The sequence below is a fragment of the Oryza sativa genome, chromosome 12 (genome assembly GCF_034140825.1).
Source record: "Oryza sativa Japonica Group chromosome 12, ASM3414082v1".
NCBI lineage: Eukaryota > Viridiplantae > Streptophyta > Magnoliopsida > Poales > Poaceae > Oryza > Oryza sativa.
The window spans coordinates 11,986,457-12,001,738 of record NC_089046.1 but is presented as its reverse complement, the minus strand read 5'-3'; the positions used below and the strand labels follow the sequence as shown (position 1 = coordinate 12,001,738).

Sequence of the window (15,282 nt, the reverse complement as noted above, 5' to 3'; positions counted from 1 at the left end):
GAATAGAAACACACATTCAATATGCAAAAGATGATCAGCAAATAGTTGATCATTCCAATCAAAACCATAAATTGAGTGCGTCCTAATTAAATAGACTGCTAAATATATATTGCGAATTGAACACGCAAACCATGCAAATTCAAAGGAATACGTATATATGTATATTGTAGATGCAGCAATAGATCTGTAGCAGACGCAGTGACGGATGTGCAAGCAATTTTTTTATTTTGTAGCAAACTTTTTTCCCCAGAATTCATTTGGTTAAATTTCGTTTCAGGTTAAAATTAATCCAATCTTTATGGAGTAAAAATAGTACCTGCTCCAGACGTCAAACCAGAGACTTAACAGGGATGAACGATACCTCTGGAGCGAGAGCGATCACTGATTCACTGCAACTTTTAACTTCTCCTCGTGATTGAGGCAAATTATCGCTGATCGGGACCACAGTCTGGGATCAAGGTCGACGATCGCGTTCGCCGTTTCTTCTATCGCTTCTAAATTTCCAATCTGATTTCTCACGATGGAACTTGGAGACAAATTAGATGGGTTCTGTCCTTCCATCGATAACTCGGTAGATAGGATTTGCAAGTAGCCCACCGAGTTTAAGATTGATTGGCCCACAACGTTAAAGTATTGCATGATCTACGGTGTAGATTAAAGGAATTATCTAATTGACGCTTAGATCTTTCTGGTTAATATGAGAGCTCCAAAAAAGTGCCCGATTAGTATAGGTATAGATATAGATTTTTAGTTATCGGACTAATCTCACGCAGTATTATATTTTATAGATAATTAGGTTCATTAATCGCTGGTTAGGATAAGCAATCAAGGCATTTAATGGCCCGAAAGCAGCCCACGGGAGACGTCCTCCGTTGGATGAGTCGGACGGTGGAGATCGGCCGAAAGTCACACCATGACTTTAGCATGTAAAGTCAGAGGATCCGCGTCCTCCCCAAGGGGCGGTGGGCGACTAGTTTGTAAAATTTTCAAACACAAAATTAGTTTTGTAAATATTTTAATAAAAAAATTAAAAATAAAAAAAATCTTCGGAAGAGCTAGCTTCTGCAGCTACAGCGTCTAACGCAGCTAAGCTAGCAGCGGCTGAGATATACATTCTTGATTGACAGCTGAACAACTAAGTTTTCCAGTGCCCTGCAGCCCAACTGCCCTAACAGTGTAGCAGCTACAAAAACATACTACCGAACAGGCCCTGCTAAACACGTTTGTTTGCCCATATTGAACTGACTTTCTACTGCACGGTCATCGTTTCGAGAACCTGAAGTTTAACTATTTGATAGGAAAAGAAACATCAAAAGCAATCAAGAGTAGATAACGCTGGTCGAATTACTAGTGAGTTCCCATTGTCGATAATTAAACAGAGAAAAACACACGAATGCAACGCTTTGGTCCAGGATGGCAGCTTCAGGCAGCCTCACCATCCAGTGTCCAGGATAGGATTTCAAAACCAGTTCTCCCTTAAGGAAATGTGATATTCTTGGCGACTGAGTTCTTCTCTCATGCGACTGTGTTCTTCTCTCATGCTACTGACTGGCTTATTGCGTTCATGTGCTTTGTTCAGCTTCACATGCATCTTTGGCCTCCTTTACCAAGTCCTCCAGTTGTTTTTGTGCCATAGGAATAAGTTGACGGGCTTCAACCATCTCGCTGTAGGCATTCATGAAAGATCTCTTACGGATCTTCCCTTCATACTTATGTGCATCCTTCACTAACTTCGACAGCTCATCTTGTGTAAACATCTGAAAGAAAATAGGTATGCTTCAGCGATTCAGCCCATTACAAAAATGCCATGATGAAAATGTTACAGTTTACCGCTTCCTCAGCTGTAGATCTTTCTGTGGGGTAACATATGATCTTAATACCCGTAGCAAGTTTCATCAAATCCCAGTCTAAACATTTAATGCCAGACCGTTTCTCAATGTATTCACCAGTCCAGCGCAAGTGCTTGGAGTTTTTCACATCACAGTATTCGCAATCAAGCAAGAAGCATGCCAGCTTAATAATAGAGTCAGTAACCTGGGTACAAAAGAGCATTCTTTCATCACTAATAAAAAAAATGTAAGTAAATATTGCATTCTTTGGGAAAGGACAGTTAAGGATTCCAAGTGCACATTGAACAAACTATCATATAAATGTGTGATGGGGAGGCATTGACATTAAGGAAGCAACTTGTGAACTCACCATCTCTGGTTTGACATCCAAACCATAGCGGTTAAGGAGCATGTACAATCCTTGGCTCATTGGGAGGTAGTCGTCCTTGCTCAACTTCATTTTTTCTTGGGGTACTAAAACATGCATCAGATTCTTCAGGCCCCACATCACTTCCATCACAATTTCATCAAACATGCAGGGCACACTCTGAAAGAAATGACAGCAAAATTGGTGCTCAAGGTTGTCCACTAAGAAAAGCAAACAAGGGAGCTGAACACTAACCAAGCTTCTTTCAATGATTTCTTTATATTCGGGTTTTCCAACGGCCATTTTCTGCCCAGGGTGATGCCACTTCATGATCATCTCAGCAAGGTCGCAACTGACACCAGTATCATGATTAATGGCACTGGACTTGTCCTTGATTTCTCGAAATTCCTTCAGCCAAATGAACTGATAGATAAACGAAAGAGAAGAATGTTAAGGGGCAAAAAATAAATAAATCCAGTAAATAATCATGCAATGTCTCCCAATCATGACGCATGCAATTCAGTAGGTACACCGCAATCAGTGGTTCAAAAACAGTGGACGCTAAGCAGCTAGTTCCACCAAGCAAACCTAGGCATGATTAGGCACATGTAAATTTTACTACATAGAGTATGTACTATCATATTACATAGAGCAAACCTGGCATATTAAATCATAGAAACTGGCATATCATACATCCATGACATCAATGATGTAAAATCTTCATCTCTAATTTGCCCCACTTCTCTGTGCAGACCCGAAACAACACTAGGCAGGAAAACAACTAGATGCAATCCTAGGTGCTATGAAAGAGGGGCAGCTGGGCCCAGTTACTAGTTAGCCCAGTTACTAATTTTGAATTTTGAAAAGCGGTACTTCTCAAGATGTGCTGCCAAGAACAGCTGGAATATTTAATCACAATCGAAAGATCTAGCCTTTTTCAATTCCTTAAGTTCTTGCAATGTGATTGAGAATAAGTTGTTGTGCTAAGGTAATATACAACGCATTTTAAAAACAAACAAAGTGATGTTCTTTCGGTTAGGCTGTGGTGTTCATTATCCCGGTAACCCTGGCTTTCGGAGCATGTTAGAGCTCAATCATCCCTATCCCACAGTTAGAAAATAAAATTGGTTGTATAGCAAAGGTTTTAGCCTGCAACAATCCATTCTTTAAACTATAACGAACAACTTTCAACAGAGCATTATGGAAAAAATGCATTTTCAATCAGTTGATCAGCAAACAAAAAAATGAATACTGAGCTTGTGCTTGCATTTCTTCTCTCAATGCAAATAAAAAGGAAAATGTAAAGTAAATGTGGTGGTCAATACCCAATTCAAACTGGCAACCAACAACGCAAAAAAAAAAGGAATAACAATAAGAAGAAATGACTAACTTTGGATACCCTATAGTCCACGCCAAAGTTTGCCCAGATTTCCTGTAGTTGGTAGAGAAAACAGAAAAGTTAGGTCGATGACAAAGAGAGAGGCAATCAAGCACATAAGTAAACAGGGAAGGAATAAAAGCATGCACCTGCAGGGCATTTGGTTGAATGAGTCTGTCCCCACTCATACCGAACATTGCGAAGCCAGAGGGCGTCTCAAACAGAACTAAGACTATTAGACAATGGTACGTATTGTGATCTGCGAACACACAAGCCAAGCAAACTTAAGCAACAGCAAGCACGAAGGACTGCAAGAGGCAACGAGAGGAGATCAATCGCCCATTCAGTCAGCACGCGTGAAGCAAAGATGTGGATCTTAGGCTGAAAAGCCCTCATCTCTGCGAAATAACCGCTACATCTGCCACGCGGAGTCAAACTGCCATGAACAGGGTGTTCACAGTATGCGAGATCGACAACAAACGGGTTCCGTGCATACAGGAATCGCCTCCCCAGATCTATCTGCTCTTCCCATGCGATGCATGTGCTACCATAAGTTAAGGATCCGCTAGGGGTTTGCTTTCTCATCCTCACACGCCAGTTTTCCTTCCGACGTGGGAGGGATCAAGAGAGGGTTGGTGGCTCACCTACACCGGCGATTGACCCCGCCGTCGCCGTACGAGTAGCACTGCATCCTCGCTTACTCGAGGTCGAGGTCGAGGTCGAGGTCGAGGTCGATCTCTTTCCTGTCATGGTGTGTGAGATTGGGACCGAAGGAAGACGTCTCAACGTTGGCTTCCTAATACCGGCAACAGACGCCGCTGCCGGACGAGAAGCACCTCCGCCGCACAGATTGCGAGATGTGGGGGTTGGGGGGAGGGGGGGAGTATTTTACCTTTTAGGCCTTGTTCTTTTAGGCTGGGTTTGGGGGGGAATGGGCCAACATCCCCGTGTGCCATCCCGGCCGGGTCGAATTTTCTTCCGTGGCCCATGTATGCGTTCGCCTGGGCCGGGGTGGGAGTAATTCTCCACCCAATCCACACCAATCCCACGGGGAGAGAAAAATCGCCTCGGAGACGATTTTTTTTTCCAAGCCAGCCGCAGCGCTCGGCCTCCTCGACTCCTCGTTGCGCTAGGGTTTGGAGGCGGCGTGAGGTCCGGGAGGCGGCGCGAGGTCCGGGAGGCGGCTCTAGGGTGGAGATCCAGGAGCAGCATATCTCCAGCCGCTGCCGCTCTCCATCCCGCCCTCGGACGCCGACGATCTCCATCCAGCTTCAGCCGCCGCCGGTCTCCATCCCGTCCTCAGCCGCCGCCGGTCTCCATCCCGCTTCAGCCGCCGCCGGTCTCCATCCCGCTTCAGCCGTCGCCGCCGCTCTCCTTCCCGCTCTCCATCCCAGCCAGTCGCCGGCGCTCGCCATCTCTCCTTCCTCGCTTCGGATTCACCGGTTGCGGGAGAGGGCAAGGTCGAGGGCAACAGCCCCGGACACCAAGAAGCAGGTCTGATTCTTGATCTCCTCTTTTCCCACTCAGAAAAGATTTTGTGACTTATCTAGTGGATGAATTTGTTGCTAGTTGATGTATTGAGTGGCTGTATGGATTGAAGTATCAGTCATGTTCTGCTTAGAAGGAGGGGTGATGTGGTTTGTAGTAGTAGAACCTGAAACCACAGAAAATTCCATGCACATCTCTGTGTGTGTGTGTGCAAATCTTGCCTATCAGTTGCTCTGTAATCAAGGAAATATATATTTGAATTGGCAGATCCTATATTTCTGAACATGGGCTCTCTTCTTTCTTTTCTTTTTTTTTGTGAGGGAGAAACCTGGTTTGTTGATTCTCCAGGAATTATTGTAGATGCAGTGGGAGCACACCTAAAAAATAAAAACTAGTGCACTCTGTTGTTGCTGTCTAGAATGCATCACTTTGCTTTTGGCCAAGGTCATTTGAGCTTCAGATTGAACGACCAATACTATATGCCAATTGAATGAGCAAGAAGATACAAAAATTTGAGCAAGAAGATACAAAAATTTTTAAAGTCATGCTATGAGGTGGTCAGGTGGACACTGTAGTATACATTCTAGTTTTGGTAATTTTTTCCATGGCTTTTTGTTTAGCAAAATGCCCTTGTTAAAACTTGAGAAATGTAGCTGTCCATCTTTTGTTCGAATACCTATTTTACTCTTAGCAATCAATTTAGCATATTTATCTATTCTGAACTGCTACTATGTTCACAACTAGTTTCAGGAAACTGGGTGATCAGATATATTACTAGAGGTCATACCATACAAAGCTATATAAATTGCTATTGAATGACAAAAATATAATCTGTTGTGCTGAATTAAATTTCAGGAGAGGCACAGGCGTGTGGGGTTGGCAAAAGTAAAGCTGAAGGAGTTGATATTACTCAAGGTATTTGAGAAAAAACTAAATACAGTTGTACTTACATTTGCCTGATATGAAGCATTTAATCTTGCCCCTGCATATTTACTAGAGTAACAGAAGTAATTTGAAGTTGGAGAGAGAGAGAGATTGTAGGTACAATGTTATGTGATCTTGCTCAGGTGGCAGATGGTCTCAGTTTTTTTTGCTAGTGAACAGGAGGTTGTTATTTTCAAGTAAACATCCTACCCTAGAAGGATATCCTCACTTTATTAAAGTTGCTATCTCTGAGGTTTAAACAAAACTAAGTACACAAAGTATTAAAATCTGAACACATTATTGATCCCCCTCCTCCCATTGCAGACTGTTTATTTGCTGAAAGTATTAAAAGTATTTATGCATGTAGCCACCTTGAATGCCTCTAATTTCATGTTTAATAATCTTGTAATACATATGCATATTATTATGTTCTCACACATAGTTTAAAGTATAGTAATTCTATATCTCTTTTAGTGATAAAATCAGTTCGAGAATGGCGGATGAAATTAAAAGGAGGAGAGAAGAGGACGATGATATGATGCTTTTTATTTTTCCTGCGATGTATATGCTGTGCGGTACGACAAATAGTGAGAAAATACCTAGACATATCTCAAGACTATCCGGTAAAGAGCGGCTTCAAGAAATCCTTGAAGGACATGTAATGGATTGTAAAGTTGCATTCCGCATGGAGCCTCATGTTTTCAAGACAATAGCGAATTATCTTAGAGAGGAAAAGTTGTTAAAGGATAGTAGAGGCTTGAGGATTGAGGAGAAACTTGGGATATTTATGTTCATGCTCGCTCACAATGCAAGCTTTCAAGATCTACAGTATGAATTCAAGCATAGTGGGTCTACACTTCATCGGCATATTAAGTCTATTTTCAAGATAATCCCAGCTCTCACCTATAGATTTCTCAAGCTTCCTCATGCCAACCAAACGCATTGGAAGATTAGAACAAATCCTCGCTTCTTTCCTTACTTCAAGGTGAATCTGGCACTCAAAATAGAAATGAATATCTATTCCTTCTCCAATTAAATAACTCATGCATATTCTGTCCTTTTCTTCCCTTTTTGCTGCAGAATTGCATAGGGGCTATTGATGGCACTCACATTCCTATAACTATAGATGGAGAGAAGGCAGCTCCTTATAGGAACAGAAAAGGGACTTTGAGCCAAAATGTGATGGTTGCTTGTGATTTCGACCTAAATTTCACTTTTATCTCATGTGGTTGGGAGGGGTCTGCAACCGATGCTAGGGTCCTTAGATCAGCAATGAATAGTGGCTTTCAAGTCCCAAATGGTAAATTTTTTCTAGTAGATGGTGGTTATGCCAACACACCACAGTTCATTGCTCCTTATCGTGGTGTTCGGTACCATCTAAAGGAGTTTGGACGTGGTCATCGTCGACCTAGAGACTACAAGGAGTTATTCAATCATCGCCATGCCATTCTGAGAAACCATGTAGAGAGAGCTCTAGGGGTTCTAAAGAAGCGATTTCCCATCCTGAAAGTAGGCACTTTCCATCGGATAAAGAACCAAGTGCGGATTCCAGCAGCTGCTGCAGTGTTCCACAACATGATCCGGTTGCTTAATGGTGATGAGGGCTGGTTGGACAACCAACCTGATAATATAGAACCTACTAATTTTGTCGATCTACCAGAAGGTGACAGTGAATACCAAAATGATGTGCCATCTCTTAGCAATCAAATGATCAGTGGGAATAATATTAGAGATATGATTGCTAAGAAGATGTGGGAAGATTATGTTCGTAACTAGCAAGAATAGTATAGATAATATTTTGGTTTTGCATGATTTGTATTTATTTATGCAATCAACATTTATGATATGGACAAATTAATAGTAAGCAACGTAGTTTGTATTTTCTCATTCAATAAAATATTGCAATATAGTTATGATGTTTGGAAGACTATCTCCGAAAGCAAGCCTATTGCAGCAGCAACAAAGGCATCCACAAAAGAAGGCATCACCAAAGAGCTGTAGCATACAGAAGAAGAAGGCTTCTCCAAAAGGTAGTATCTAACTTGTTTTTTTGTGAAGTATTTTCCTTTCATATTAATGATTACAAATTTTACTTACTATAATCTAATTTTGTCTAATAGCTCAACAATCAAGAGCTTCATGGAACCCGGGACTAGAAAAGGCTTTAGTTGATTTACTTCATGAGCACAATAACCCACATTACCGGTGCCAAAACGGGTGGACAAGTGAAGCATGGAACAAGGTCGTCAAAGAATTTCGTGACAGACATCCCTATGTCGCCATGAATAAGCAACAGATCCAAGATAAGGAGAAGGAGTTAAAACGAGATTATAGGTTGCTTAAGGAGGCAAGGAAACAGAGTGGAGCTTCTTGGGATAATCAACGGTGCATGATTGTTGCCGATGATGCTGTTTGGGCAAACATAATTACGGTATGATATTTTGAGCATAATTGTTTTGTCCTCATTCAAATCACTATTATTTGTATTCATGCCATAATTATCTGTTTTTGTATCTTGTGCAGTCAAATGAGAAAGTAAGGAAGTTCAGCAAAAACAAATCCTTTCCTCTCTTTGAATCCTTGGGTGAACTTTATGATGGTAAATTTACTTGATGCCATAATTCTTTGATTCCTTGTGCTTACGTTCAGTGCAGCCAACCTTGTTATTTGTTTTCTTCTCTCGTTGTTTGGCACTGCTACCTTCTTTCTTTGGCTTCTTCACATATCCTGCACCTGTACTATGTTCCTTTTGTATGCTGTAGTCCTCTTAGGAAACAACAGGAACATAGCTGATTAGTTATGCATAGTGACATTTCTCATATCCGCATATTGGAAATCAATGCCAAATTATTTGGTTGCTCATGATGTTTACTAAGATTGAGGCTTTAAATGGCTGATTCTGTTTGCTAGTGAACACATTCTTTTTTGGTGCAGTATGATCAATGTTCCATTAGTTATGCATCTCCCTTCTCGGATCTAGTATTTTCCCTAATAGGTATATACTGAAACTTTTGTATGGGTAGTGAATTGCAACCTTTTTTTTTAGGCCAAACTGCTGAGGGCAACATGAATTTCACTTCTATTGAGCCATTCCAACATGCTACTCTCACACAAGTGAATGAATATCTTGAGAGAAGTGACTCTTTTCCTGATGTAAATTGGGTTGCTGATGATGATGAGACCACTGAAGTTCAAGATGAAGATAATGCAGTGGAGCATGAAAATCAGGGAAGCCACATTACTATCACCTCAAGAGCTAATGGAGAAAAGAATGTCAAGAAGACCAAATCTACTGAGAGAGAGAGAGTAGAAAAGACACCGAAGAGGAATAAGAGGAATGATGTTGTTGATATGATGGGAAGTTACTTGGAGATGAGAAAAAGACAATCTGAGGAGGAGGAAGCAAAGAAGAGGGAGGAGGAAGCAAAGAAGAGGGAGGAGGCAAGCAAGGTTGATGATTGCTCAATAAGGAACTGCATCACTGTTGTGGAATCGATGGAGGAGCTCTCAAATGAAGAAAAGGTCAAATCTTTTGGAGTATTCAAGGACGCGCAGAATAGGGAGATCTTCATGAGTGCAGGGCCTATGACTCGTCTTATATGGTTAAGAACGATGCTGGTAAGTTTGAATTACTATTGTTACTAGCATAATCTTAATTTGTGCAATTCTGAAATTCAATTCTTCTACACTTAAATAGGTACATTTTTTTAGCCACGTTGCACTTTGTTTATGATGCGATTGTGTAACAATGCAGACCATGCAAGAATGACCTTTGGACCAAAAGGATATTGTCTTTCCAGGTACCCGTTCATACTTTTATAATTTTGACATGATTTTCATGTTATATTTATGTCAGGTTTAGGCTGAAGTTAGCATAATTTTGACATAATTCTTGTTAGTATGCCTCTGAACTTTTATAATTTTGATTCTTGTCAGCATGCCCCCTCTCTTCTGTCATGCAGCCATGCTAGTGTGTGTGCGCGCGCGCCACTACTACTAGTACATATCTACATCGATCTACATCTACCTATATACATTCATCCACTTACATTCCTTGCCTACCACCTTACTACTTCCTAAAATCAATCTATCTATCTATTTATCTATCGATCTATCATGCGTGCTTGCTGTAACTGATTAACTGGCAGTGTGATCATCTCTCTCTACTGCTGCTACATATATGCAGTGCTATGCTGCAGGTATAATGTGCTATGTCTGCCTACCACAAATCTAAGCTAATTGTGACATGGTAATAAAGCAGGTGCTAGAGTGATTCTCTGTGTGTATGTGTGTGTGTATGTGAGTGTGTTTGATGTGTAATTGTATCATTGCTTGTGCTCAACAAAAACTTGAGTACAAGTAACCATCTTCTGCATATTTATCTAATTTGATTCAAGTTCATTTTACCTGTTGTTTAGTTTACATATTAGCAATCACCATTGTCTAGTGTCTAAGACTTGTTTCTTTTTGGTTGTGTAGTTTACAGGGTTCCATGGCCCATTTGCTAGTTGTGCCCATTGGAAGGAATCTTTTGCAAGATAGTTCATAGAGACCACTTGAATTGTGAAATGCGATGGATGAAGGACAATTTTTCCTAACTGCTTCTTAATTCATGTAGCTGTGATGGTTGCAGGAACCTTTTTTTTCTACAGGATTAACACTTGCTTGATCAGACATAGATATATTATTTAGTTTGATCGGATAGAGATATATTACGTTCAAAGAACCTATTTTGTAGCTTGCTTTGCACAATGGCAATTGGATGTTTACTGCTTGTAGAATTTAATCTATCCAAAATTATAATTTTTAATATTCTCGACTATTTTTAGAATCCATCTGTGGTAAATCCATGATTTTCTATCTTTACGCTTTTTAGAATTATTTTGCACGTTGAATTTCTGTTCCATTTTCATGATCGTTTTTTATCTTGTCATTTCTGAATTATTTTGACTTTCGTGACCTTCCAGCTTTTTAAATTTTATCCGAATTTTCCATGATAGTTTCTCACGCTGAATTTGAATGGTAGTAATCCCTTCTAATCTCACCTGTAATCCCACCTTCTACTCCAAACTGCTAGCCAACAGGGAAATCCCAGCTAGCAAACAGGGGAATAGAGGCCAGGAGATTGGGGGAACAAGGGGATTGGGGGGAAGGGATTGAGTGTGGGGAGCGGGGACAACCCAAACCCCACGTGGGTTGGTTTTCCTTTGGATTATTTCCCACAGCTAGCGAACAAGGCCTTACGCGTGCGGCTGTTGTGCTTCTGGAACCGCCTACAAGCCAATCGATCCCACTGTTTGGGCCTGATTCGAGATAAAGGGCCGTTTTGCATTGCTACAGGAACTTATTAGCCGTACCAATATTTTAGTAGTTTAGATAGTACATGTGCTTGTTTGGATTGTGACCAATCTATATCTATATCTATATCTATACTAACTAGCAAAATGCTCGTGCTTCGCTACGGTTAAAATGAACGTTTAAATGTTATAAATATTTCAAGAACGGATATAAAACACTGTCGCATTTTGATATACTCATATAGTCATAACGTGCTCTCTATCAACTCTCACATGGCAAGCGCATGATATCATTTACAAAATTGAGATGGTGCTCGGACTCTAATATGTCATGTCACAGAAAGAAAATAATTACTTACTTAAAATTATTGATTTTTGAATTATCTGTTGTTTTTCGTATATTGTCCGCATTATGCACCACACACAATATACGTGGATCCACATAGTTGCCGCGTGTTGCAATAGGTAAACACTAAATTAAATTAAAGTGTTGCAACAGGTAAAAATTAAATTAACAAACACAAACTTTTCTCAGCATTTTTCATGTGATCGAATATTATCCGTATGGTTAATATAATAAAGTTAATGTTAGGAAGAGCAGCCAGCCAACCACGACACGCCACTCCTCGCCCTTGCCTCACGTGGCTCCTATAGGAACGAAGCTCGGGTCACGGCGGTATCGACGAAGAATCTCGGGGCGGTGGGGAGGTTTGAGGTTAGTCATGGACTGTGTTTTGTGGGTCCAAAGCTCGGGGCGATGTGTCAAGTCTTTTGGAATTTTTTTACAATTATTATTTTTTTTATCTCAAATAAATATTGAAGTAGAAGTTTCGATTTTTTTTGATGTGAAGAATAAAAGATCTTAATAAAATAATTTATTTTTTAGCTGAATTAAATCCATGGATTAGCACAATCTAGAACACAGTGGCACCTGTCCACAGCTAAGGTTTTGTTCAGCAGCCTGGTTAGGAACCCATGTCTACAGCACGGGAAAACGGAACAGTACATTAGCTCGTGATTAATTAAGTATAAGCTATTTTTTTTTTCATAAAATGGATCAATATAATTTTTTAAGCAACTTTGGTATATAAACTTTTTATAAAAAAAGGACCGTTCAGGAGTTTGAAAAGCGGGCGCGCAGAAATCAGGAGCGATGAGTTGGGAAAACTGGGGAAGAACACAGCCAAGTGCAGCCAGAAGCTCCTATTTTTTCATAAAAAATAAAAATAAAAGAAGATTATTTCTTGTACAGTACTACTGACTACTGAGTAGATAAAATTGTGTGGTATGGTAAATTGGTAATCCTTATCCTCTCACTCTCTCACTGTTTCGTTCTCTCTCTCCCATTCTGTCTCTCCCTGTCCCTCTCTCTTTACTCTCCAAGCGTTGCTCCTCAGTGCTCAACTGCTCACGCTCTTGTTCAACCGGGAGAAGATGCCGTTCAACGCATCGGCAGCGGCGACGGCTCCTCCGGCCAAGCACCTGGTCGGCGTTCGGCTCAACGCGATGGCGTCAAGGTTGAGGAGCTGATCCGCCGTCGACGGCGACGGGTGCTCACTCTGTCGTTCTCTCTCTCCCATCCGGCGCGACGCCAAGGGCGGCTACTGGGCGGCACTCAACTGGGAGAAGATGCAGTTCAACGCGCCGGCGGCGGCGACGGCTCCTCCGACCAAGCTCCTGGTCGGCGTTCGGCTCAACGGCGATGGCGTCAAGGTTGAGGAGCTGATCCGCCGTCGACAGCGACGGGAGCAGTCGATCCGGCGACCTCTTCCCCTCCTTCACGGATCCCATGGTCTCTCCGCTCCCTCTTGCGCGGATCCGTCGTCGGCTGCGATGGGAGGGGTTAGATCCGGCGACCTCTTCCTCTCCCGCTCGGATCCCGTCGTCTCTCAGCGCCCCGCTCACGCTGATCCGTGGCCGGCGACGACGGGAGGGTCCAGATCCGGTGGTGTCCACTGTGGTCGCGGCTTCCCTGCCACCGCCGCTTCTGCACGCGCGGCCCATACACCGCACCCTGCCGTCTCCTTCTTCCCCGTGTTAGTATGCCTTTCATATGTTTTTAATGTATTTGTGCTGTTCTTATAATGTAGTTTTGCACTTATGATAGCATGTTACTTGTGCTTGCAAGGTTGGGTGGGTTGTCACTGTGGTTGGAGCTGGTTGTTGAGCTGATTGGAGTCAGAGATGGTGGCCAAGATGGAGAGGAGATGTCACCCGAAGTTGTCTCGGAAGCCGCAATGAAGGTTCAAATCTAATATGAGTTTTGGGCTATCTTGGGTTCCTTTATAAAAAAGAAAAGTGATATAAAAAATATTGTTGAGATTATAAAAAATTGAATGATTGCCATTATGGTTCCATTTTCTTTTTGTCACCCTCTTTTCGATCTGTTAACATAAACTTAGGGTAAGAATTAACTAAATTTGTTCATTTTTAGGTATCAACTGAATATAGTCTCATTTGGCAGTTTGAAGAATTTTGAAGCAGTTTCAATAGCACCATCCATGACTGATTGACTGATCCCATGACTTATAACCTGCAAAATGGCAGGATTAGTAGAGACTTGGGTGCACAAATTAGCTCTTTGTTCCCTTACTGCCTGCTAGTTAGTGATGATGTAGGAAAAGAATACTTTGGTACTTGTGTTATGAAGTAGCAACTTAATCAGGAAAAAATAACATTTGAATGGTCCTAATCTATATACACAAATTGCACTTTTATATACACGGTCCGTTTTGTCATTACTGAAAGGTTTATAAAACACCCCAGTGATAATGCTGGCAGCCTTGATATGTCCTCATGGACGGAAAATGAAAAAAATTGCAGTAGTTTAGAACCCAAACCTAAAATATCAATTAGGTGCGGTCTTGTAGCTTAGCCATTGCCCTGTGATATGGACATATGTTACCATGAAAGGAATGAAGCAGTTCTTAGATAAATTATATTGAGTGTTAGCTTCAAGCATACATGGCAGATGCATTCCTATCTTAAATACATTAGAATTGGCCTAGATTATTTATCTTCAGAATTAATCTCATCCTATCATTATGACGATCTTGGTCGAGTGGCTGACTCATTGCTGGATGATGGTTTTCTTGCAGGCGGAGATGGAGGCGGCAAGGTGGGGCTGCTGGCGTTGGATGTTGCACTCGCGTTCCCGCAGGCCACGACGTCCCAGTTCCCGCCCGCCGGTGAGACCTCCTCTCTTGCTTTCCCGGTGTTCTCAGGTTCTCGGTTTCCCATTATTTTAAATAATGAGATATTATGATTGGGTGAAACTGTCTTGGCCATCTAATTGGAGTATTTGAGAGAGGTGTGTGCACTGTGCAGTCGGCCTTTGTTGATTCGTAGTTATCTTCAGTCTTGGGCAGCTTAATCTGGCTCCAAGTTGGCAGCAAGCAGTCCCTGTTCTGAAAACTGCTCTCTTACTTAAGTTTGCTGAAGGGATACTCCTTACATCGAAGTTCATTAGCTACACTTCTTTGGTTAGAAATTGCTCTGTTGCTGTTCAATATGTACCAGCAAAATAAATATGAGAAATCACTCTAGTGCTTCTAATAGGGAGTCATCTTTCAGCTTCTATTAAACACGGAACATTTAAGAATTACCTTCCATCGTCGTATAAATGTAGTAAACGCAGATGTGTCATGCCCAACAGGGAATTGAGTAGCGTCAAGCGGGAGATTGAGTATCCACACCAATTATTAGGTGTATATATGAGTCTTGTTTGTATTTTCAGTTTTTTTATATAGGTTGAGAAGATGTTTGCATCCTACTTAGCCATGTAATTCTTATTCTTGGATTCTGTATGTAATTCCTGGGTTGTAATTATTGAGCCATGTAATTGTATATGACTCTATTTGGGATTCAATCTTGGTGGGAAAAAACCGGGCCCGCGTAAAAAACTAATCGCGACCCACCAAGAAAAAATCGAACGAAAAAAAGGGCAAAAAAAACCAATCGGACAGAAATTGGGAAAAAAACCGTGTGCGGAAAAAAACC

The 15,282-nt window shown here is 41.5% G+C and overlaps 3 protein-coding genes and 1 long non-coding RNA gene across 6 annotated transcripts; 3 read left to right on the top strand and 1 right to left on the bottom strand.

The window, feature by feature from the left end:
• Positions 1 to 1,326: 1,326 nt before the first annotated feature.
• Positions 1,327 to 4,433, bottom strand: LOC4352036 (nucleolar protein 58). Its single transcript, XM_015762674.3, has 7 exons — positions 4,219 to 4,433; positions 3,724 to 3,833; positions 3,587 to 3,628; positions 2,452 to 2,619; positions 2,200 to 2,376; positions 1,831 to 2,034; positions 1,327 to 1,757 (listed from the first exon to the last, which is right to left on the bottom strand). The coding sequence occupies exons 1-7, from the start codon at positions 4,322 to 4,324 to the stop codon at positions 1,563 to 1,565; spliced, it is 1,002 nt and encodes a 333-aa protein (XP_015618160.1). The 5' UTR covers positions 4,325 to 4,433; the 3' UTR covers positions 1,327 to 1,562.
• A 2,046-nt stretch (positions 4,434 to 6,479) lies between these two features.
• LOC136354640 (uncharacterized) lies at positions 6,480 to 7,772 on the top strand. Its single transcript, XM_066306149.1, has 2 exons — positions 6,480 to 6,971; positions 7,067 to 7,772. The coding sequence occupies exons 1-2, from the start codon at positions 6,480 to 6,482 to the stop codon at positions 7,760 to 7,762; spliced, it is 1,188 nt and encodes a 395-aa protein (XP_066162246.1). The 3' UTR covers positions 7,763 to 7,772.
• Positions 7,773 to 8,267: 495 nt separating this feature from the next.
• On the top strand, positions 8,268 to 9,848 carry LOC9269494 (uncharacterized). Its single transcript, XM_066306042.1, has 4 exons — positions 8,268 to 8,417; positions 8,510 to 8,585; positions 9,033 to 9,604; positions 9,843 to 9,848. The coding sequence occupies exons 1-4, from the start codon at positions 8,268 to 8,270 to the stop codon at positions 9,846 to 9,848; spliced, it is 804 nt and encodes a 267-aa protein (XP_066162139.1).
• Positions 9,849 to 12,628: 2,780 nt separating this feature from the next.
• Positions 12,629 to 15,151, top strand: LOC4352033 (uncharacterized). Of its 3 annotated transcripts, none has more exons than XR_010738411.1 (3): positions 12,629 to 13,526; positions 14,382 to 14,471; positions 14,642 to 15,151. It is a non-coding gene; the product is annotated as an uncharacterized lncRNA (long non-coding RNA). The 3 variants fall into 3 exon arrangements; XR_010738410.1 differs by having other exon boundaries at positions 14,611 to 15,151; XR_001542312.2 differs by lacking the exon at positions 14,642 to 15,151 and having other exon boundaries at positions 14,382 to 14,558.
• The last annotated feature ends 131 nt before the right edge of the window (positions 15,152 to 15,282 follow it).